This window comes from Babylonia areolata, chromosome 23 (assembly GCF_041734735.1).
Source record: "Babylonia areolata isolate BAREFJ2019XMU chromosome 23, ASM4173473v1, whole genome shotgun sequence".
In the NCBI taxonomy this organism is placed as follows: domain Eukaryota; kingdom Metazoa; phylum Mollusca; class Gastropoda; order Neogastropoda; family Buccinidae; genus Babylonia; species Babylonia areolata.
The window spans coordinates 42,862,233-42,870,278 of record NC_134898.1 but is presented as its reverse complement, the minus strand read 5'-3'; the positions used below and the strand labels follow the sequence as shown (position 1 = coordinate 42,870,278).

Below are 8,046 nucleotides of genomic sequence, written 5' to 3'. Positions count from 1 at the left end.
ACACATGCATCGTTTGATGAAAAATACACCTTCAATTTACAAGCAGTATTCAGTGAAATGTACTACTGTTTCATTTCCAAAGAGAAACCGCATGTTATGACAGGGTCAATGGTTTCATCAGTGGTTTAAGGGAAAAATGGGAGGGAAAGAAATTTTTTTGCTTTTTCACAACCTTTGACTTTTGTATTGTTTTTGCATAAACCACTCCAAGTTCACTGGTTCTGTATCCATTCTCATCAACATTAACTTCAAAGTGTATAATTCTCACCATGGAAAACTGTCATGTGAAACTATACATGGCAACATAGCAGCTGTAGTGAATACAAATACATGGACAGCAAGTGTAAATATGTCAGAAAACATTTGAACACCATTCTTGCACCATCCATCACTGAAATTATTGTCTTTTAAAATGGTTTCTAGTCCCCCTAATATCAGCGGGTCTGAGGAGAATTCCTGTACCTGAGCATGTTCTATATGCTGTCTGAATGAGAGATCTTAGATTTTTGCATTCTGTCACTGGTATGAGGTCTATCAATGATTTCCATAAAGCATGGTTCACATATAAATGATCTAAGAGATATACAGCTGCAAATCCTTTGGGTACTTTATTAATTTCAAGCTTCACACACAAAAGTTTTTTTTTTTCTGTGACTGAAGGATCTAAGGCTTTTTTTTTTCATATACTGTGACTGGTGCTTCATTATAAGCTTCACACAGCTGTGATTCTATTCTGGGCTTTTAATCACATCCAATTTCACACATCTGTCACTCTGTATGTTATGACAAATCTACAACATTACGTGATTTCATCTGGTGTTCTAATTTACATCAGGCTTCACACAATGTCTGTCTGGCAGAAGAACAACTGTTTTATGAAATCTAAAGATGGTAGACTTGCAGCAAAAAGCTGTGAGCAAAAGCAGTGACTGTAGCAGACCAATAGAAATTCCATCACATAATTCACAAATGGTCCAGCAACTGTCTAAGGGAAGAAAGCCTACAAGTATGATGTGACTCACAAGCTGAACTGTTCAACACTAACAATGCATACTGTGAAAAAAGAAATTGCACCGAGTCAAAACTATTAGCTGGTAACTGGGTGACACAAAACAATGTGCTTTGGCATGATAGTGACAGTCTCATAAAATCATTTCAGTAACCTGGTGCTCTTTGACAAAAGCTTTGATACAGTGTTCAGAATCTCACATGCAAGAAGATCAATTGTTGTTGTTTTGTTTTTTTAAATAAAGAGAGAAATGATATTCATGCTACTCTACTATTATCAAATGTAATCAAAAGAACAACTTTTCTGCTGTTCCTGCATTTTAAATGTCAGAAATCCAGAACAGGTACATACACACAGAGAACAATACTTAAAAAAATGTTATAAAAATTGTCATTAAAATATAGTCTTTTGTGTCAAAACATGCACAAACAGCAACGGCTTGCGAAACGAGGAGAACATGGTGGGAGAAGAAAAAACGATGACAGGTTTAGACAATATTCACATAAAAAAACCCAACAATAAACAACCGAGAAATCCTGACATGGAAATCGAATCACTTGCTCTGCATCAACGGTACAACTCTCCCCAAAACGAATATCACTATACCTGATTTCCCGGTGTGACAACCTGCTTATTCAATACAAAAAAATTGAAACCTGACAACAATGACCAATGAAAATGGACATGGAACTGCTTTTCATCCTCCTCTCTGGTCCTGCGGTCCAGTCACTAACAAAGTCTCTGGCTACACAAACATGTGATCCGATGCCTGGAATTGCCACTGCCGACCACACAGCGACGATCTGACCTGCCAAAAGAGAGCCCTAGAAGTCTGTGCTGCAGCCTCTGGACATGGTAGATTTGTTCCCTTTGATAGAGGGCAGCACGGAGGTGCCCGAGAGATAATCTGAGTGCCGGTAAGGCTGCGGGTACACAGAGCCGGGGTTGGCAGCGTGGATACCCGCATGGTTGTTGTTCCGCCCTGAAACAGGCAAGACACACAGGGAGGGTCCAGGTGAACAGTACTGACTCTGTGTGCGTGTGTGTGTGTGTGTGTGTGTGTGTGTGTGTGTTTGTGTGTGTGTGAGTGTGCTTGCGTCTGTGATGTGTTCTTGTGTGTGGGTGTGTTTGTTTTTCTTGTGTATTTTTGTGTATGTACTATGTGTGTGTGTGTGGGGGGGGGGGGGGGGGCGAGCAGGGCTGTGTTTGTGTGTGTATCTAGACAAATACACAGGTTTATTCAAGTAGATGCAGTTTATCTATCCTTACCTGTATTCTTAATCCACCTTACCTGCCCCATGAAAAGGTTAAATAATGGCGACACAGCCTACCATCTCATTCTTTCTCCACTCTAATAATGGCCTGTGTATATTCATTCTGCTCTATATATACCTAACAATTTGATTCAGTTTGGCCCTTGTAACTATGTCCTGTTTTCACTGGAGACCTACTCTGGTTTCTTCTATTAAAAAAAAAAAAAAAAAAAGAAAAAAAAACCCAGCACAAACACACAAAACAACTGATACACACACATACACACAAACACACACACACACTCACACACAGGTCTAACCAATGCAATGTCAACTGCTGTAAAAGCTACTTTTGTTAATGGTGGATGAATCTGAAACAGTGTCCTCCTGGTGGGAAAAAAATTAGTTTAATTCATTCTAGATGACTGGTAAACAACAAGCAAATAACGCTTTTTGTTTTTATTTTTTTGTTTTTTGTTTCCTTGGACAAATACTGACACAGAAAACACTATGGAGAACTACTGACTTAAACACATGGAGTTAAAAAAAAGCAACACCAAAAACAAAACAAACAAAAAATCAAGCAATCCAATAAGACAGTGTCATTCAAAAGCTATTCTTTAATTTTAGTAATCATATTTCTTTTTATCTATCATTCATAAATGTGTATGCACTAAATCCATACACTAACACCTCACACAAAAGGGACACTAACACAAAAACCACATCTCAAACTGATTTCTCTTATAGGCTTTTTAGAGAGAGAGAGAGAGGGGGGGGGAAGAGAGAGGGGGTACAGGAAGAGAGAAGAGAGAGAGGGGGGGGGGGGGGGGGGGAAGAGAGAGGGGGTACAGGAAGAGAGAAGAGAGAGAGAGGGGAGGGGGAAGAGAGAGGGGGTACAGGAAGAGAGAAGAGAGAGAGAGAGGGGGCGGGGGGGGGAAGAGAGAGGGGGGGTACAGGAAGAGAGAAGAGAGAGAGAGGGGGGGGAGAGAGGGGGTACATGAAGAGAGAAGAGAGAGAGAGGGGGGGCGGGGGGGGAAGAGAGAGGGGGTACAGGAAGAGAGAGAGAGAGAGAGAGAGGGGGCGGGGGGGGGAAGAGAGAGGGGGTACAGGAAGAGAGAAGAGAGAGAGAGAGGGGGCGGGGGGGGGAAGAGAGAGGGGGTACAGGAAGAGAGAAGAGAGAGAGAGGGGAGGGGGAAGAGAGAGGGGGTACAGGAGAGAGAGAGAGAGAGAGAGAGGTGGGGGGGTGGGAGAGAGTCAGAGCAAAGGAAGAGACGAAGACAGAACAGAGGATGGAGGAAAGACAGGAAAGGACTAAAAAATAATAGAAAAAAAAAAAAACAAAGCAAGAAATGAAAGGATCGAAAAAAACATATGATGAGGGCCGTACAGGATACAGAAAAGCAGATAATAAGAAAAGATAAAGGAAGAGTACCATGCAAGAGTACGGTACAAAAAAACAAAGAGACTCAAAAAGAAACAAAAAGGCGAAAAGATCAAAGAGAAATCAAAAGGGAGAATACCAAGGATAAGAAAAATATAGTACGAGAAACGGGAAACAAAGCAACAGAAAAAGAGGAAGAAAGGAAAAGAGAAAGAGGAGAAGGGGGGGACAGAAGAAGGAAAAAAGAAAGAAGAGAGAGAAGAGAGAAGAGGATGGGAGTGAAGAAGTATGGTGATACAGTTCAAGTCAGCAGAGAAAGATTAGAGAGGTCTTTGGAGGGAGGATTCAAAAGGAGTAGTGGGTTTAGTGCAGGGGGGCTAAGGGAACAAACAGAGTCTAAACCTGGGCGAAGAAAGGGGGTACTTGGAAGACCCAGAAAAATAAAGTGATTAGTTGGGACAGAGGCTGAGTGATGGGGGTGGTACATGACCAAATAGAATAAAAAACATAACGGTACAGCTGGTAATTACAGGACTGAGAAGCAAGTATAAGAAGTGGGGTGGTGGTGAATAAAAAGAAAAAAGGAGAGAGGGGGTACAGAAGAGAGAAGAAGGGGAGAGGAGGGGGGCGGGGGGGGAAGAGAGAGGGGGTACAGGAAGAGGAAGAGAGAGAGAGAGAGAGGGAGGGGGAAGAGAGAGGGGGTACAAAAAAGAAGAGGGGCAGAAGAGAGAAGAGAGAGAGAGGGGGGGGGGGGGAAGAGAGAGGGGGTACGAAGAGGAAGAGAGAAGGGAGAGAGAGAGGGGGGAAGGGGAAGAGAGAGGGGGTACGAGGCAGAGAGAAGAGAGAGAGAGGGGAGGGGGAAGAGAGAGGGGGTACAGGAAGAGAGAAGAGAGAGAGAGGGGGGGGGAAGAGAGAGGGGGTACAGGAAGAGAGAAGAGAGAGAGAGAGGAAGACAGAGTGGTAGGGATCTGACTGGAGAGACAGTCAGAGCAAGAGGAAGAGACTGAATGGCTCCATACAATATAGCTTTAGAATGTACCGAGGAAAATACAGGATATACAGGACATAATCAAAATATAAAATAAAAAAAAACATTCTAAAGTCCAACAAAATGAAAGATCAAAACAAACATTATCAGCATTGAGCAACTCATGTACACTTGGATACAGCTAAACCACAATCATATAAAAAGAAAACTTTAGATAAAACAGGAATGATCACAGTAACACATGCAAACTTAGAATACGTACACACAAAAAACAAAGACACTCAAAACAAAACAAAAAAAGGCAAAAAGATCAAATGCATGCAAATCACAAAAATGGTCATTTTCAATCAAATACCATCATGCTGCTTAGAATAAAGCAAAAATCATTATTACTGCAGAAAACAGAAAACAAAGCAAACAGAAAAAAGGAAGAAAGGAAAAGGGAGAAATGGGAAAGGAGGAAGAGGATCAGAAGAAGAAAAAAAGAAAGAAAAGAGAGAGACAGAGAGAAAGAGGTAGTTATGGGAATTGTTTAAAACTGTCACTGTGTGATCAAATTCAATGGTTTCCCCACTGCAGAGTAAGTCATTTTAGGCTCAGTCTTTTGTGAGGGACTGTGACTCTCAAACTAGGAGTCAAGATTGCACTGGCTCTTAGTGCTGCAGCCTTGGGGGCTAAATGGCCTTTGGGAACCATCCCAACACCGACTGTCCTAAAACCCTCTTGGGCGAGAAAGTGGGGATGTAACTTGGACAAGACACTCTCCACGGAAATCAAATAAAGTCTTGCCCATATAGTTGGGACAGCAGTTGCTTCCTCTGCTGTCCTGATGGCGTTGGTTTGGACATGACCAACTATTATACATAAATACATACATATACGGTTATACCCCCCCCCCCCCCCCACTTGCCCCCTTTTTTTCTGCTTCAAAATTTACAGGTAACCTGTAAGAAAGCAAGACATATACATGTATATATGTGTGCGTGTGTGTGTGTGTGTGTGTGTGTGTATCCCATCTCAACCTAATTTCCTTACCTACTGAATACTTAAACCACCCTTCATTTTTGCTGAATCTTTGGATTTGTGAGTTAGCTCTGATATGTGTTGAGAACACACTGTTATTTTTCAATTGTAGTTCGTATCTCTTGATCATATGCTATGGGGAGAGGCATCACCTCTCCCTGGGGACGCCAGATGGACTTCCCACCAAGACAAACAACCAGGACTCACCCCCTCGACCAAGATAACCACCTTCACTGAACCAGGATCCAAACCCTGAACAACTTCAGTCTTCAGGGTGTAAGACAATAGGTCGTTTAAACCCCATTCTGTGGCTTCACTACCCTTAGGGAGTGAGACTCAAATAAGTGTGTGTGTGTGTGTAACTGAAGCCTGACCGAATGAGACAGGAAACGAATGATAAGCGCCTACAGGCAGCTGTCAGTCGGCTCTAGCCAGCTAGGCAGCCTGTTGGGCAAATGACGCCTTGTTTGTACAGTGCATAGAGCTTGGTCTCTGATCGAGGACAGGCACAAAGTAAGCATATGTATAAATCAGTCAGTCTTGTTTCCCTCTCATCCTATCCTTGTTCCTTTTTTTTTTTTTTTTTTTTTTTTTACTCTTTCAACCTTCTCTGTAAAGTTGCTTTCAGGAGTTATTCAACTGCACTCACATTTTGTCCACTATCTAATTATTCATTTTGATGCTATAAGGGTGCGAGTTTGATGCTCTTCTGATCCTGCTTATGAGAATTAGGCAATGTCTGCCTTGATTCTGAATAAAGAAAGAAGGGAAAAAAGCAAACCATATCTAACAATGTTTGTTCAACAAAGTTTCTTACCCGTATCCTCAGAGTTCCGTAAAAACTCACAGAAATGTTGCTTAACAAACACTACATAAAATAAACAACGTTTGCACAATGATCTCTGCATAAGACCATGCCAATGTTTCTCGTCTGAATATTCAGAGTTCTCAACAAACTCACAGATACACTACTTCACACACAAAGAGCAAAAAACAACTGCAACACTTGGTCTGACCCAATTTCCTGAAGCAGAGAACAGAGCTATAGAGTGCTGACCACTGAATGCTCATTCTCCATTCACCACATGCACAGCATGCTTCACAAGAATGGGAAAACATTACAGCCGCCATTCAAATGTGCAAGTAACACTATTTCTTTTAAAGCCCAGATGACAGTGAAGGCTATATATGGCCTTTTGAGACAAGACAAAAACCATGCAATGTTTGATGGGATCGCAATATGTGCTAACAATCAACCTCCCCAAAATGGTCTGTCCTTGGAACAGAAATGATTTTGTTTTCCTCTACTGTCCTCTATGTTCTGCATCCTCATTTGCTGCTGTGTGGTACAATGCACTACAGTATATGTATCGTTTCATGTGAAGCAGTTACAGCCCTTTATATGGGGAGCTTGCACCATATTAGTACATGTCTCACATTACTATTATCATCATAATTATCATTATTCTTATTATCATTAAATGTAAACTTTTATCACTGTCACTCTGAACCCCATCACACTAGCTCCTGTCTTTCACCATTCCAACGCAGTTTCTCACATTCAGAGAACACAAGAAAAATTTATTATAATACAAACCATCAAGCACTACTTAATCCACACATAAACTAGGACAGAAACAGGCATAAAGAAAACATCTCCTGAGTACAAAACAGCCTATCTGGATTATAAAAAAAAAGCAAAAAAAAAAGCCAGATACAAACTAATAATATATATATATATTTTTTTTTAATCAATAAAAATGGCTGAAAGCTGAAACTATGTGGATATATATAAAAAACAAAAAAAAAAAAAAAAAGAAAAAAGAATAGAAGGGAAGAAAAAAAAAAGACCAAAAGCAGAAGCAGCAAGAGAGCAACATAAAAGTGAACTGTCCAGCACTGATGTTCCAAAAAGTGGCCACAAGAAAGTTTACTGCAAATATATTGTTTGATAACAGAATACTGCAGTATGTACCCGACATCCCCCAAGATGAAAACATTAAGTACATTCACTCATATCAACAACCCTGATAGCTTATACCCCCCCCCCCCCCCAATCCCCCCACCCCCCTTCTTCTAATGCTATAGACACACATCTAGTCACACCAGATTTCTCCATGTGAAACTTGGGAAATCAATGCTTACAAAATGTTCATCATCTCCATGCCCTGAAAGTTTCTGAAGCTGTGAATTTCCTGGATGATCTTTCTTTAAAAAAAAAAAGAAAAAAAAAGAAAAGAAAAAAGTATCATCCCCCCCCCCCTCCCCCCCGTATATATATATTGGTTTCTTTAAAATAATACCAACACAAGACTTTTATCTCCCCTCTTCTCTCTCCTGTTCAAGAAAATGACACCATGGCTCAAATTTGTTTATTACCATACAGTAG

General features: G+C 41.0%; 1 protein-coding gene across 7 annotated transcripts in view; it reads right to left on the bottom strand.

Annotated features, from left to right (window-relative positions):
* Positions 1–8,046, bottom strand: part of LOC143298345 (palmitoyltransferase ZDHHC18-B-like) — an 84,413-nt gene continuing 76,367 nt past the window's right edge. For 4 of the 7 annotated variants that reach the window (XM_076611218.1, XM_076611219.1, XM_076611221.1 and 1 more), the window contains one exon: positions 1–1,991. In XM_076611218.1, the coding sequence (XP_076467333.1) occupies positions 1,834–1,991 (158 nt within the window). In that variant the 3' untranslated portion in view covers positions 1–1,833. The remainder of the gene's footprint in view (positions 1,992–8,046) is intronic. The other 3 variants (XM_076611222.1, XM_076611223.1, XM_076611224.1) reach the window with 1 other exon arrangement.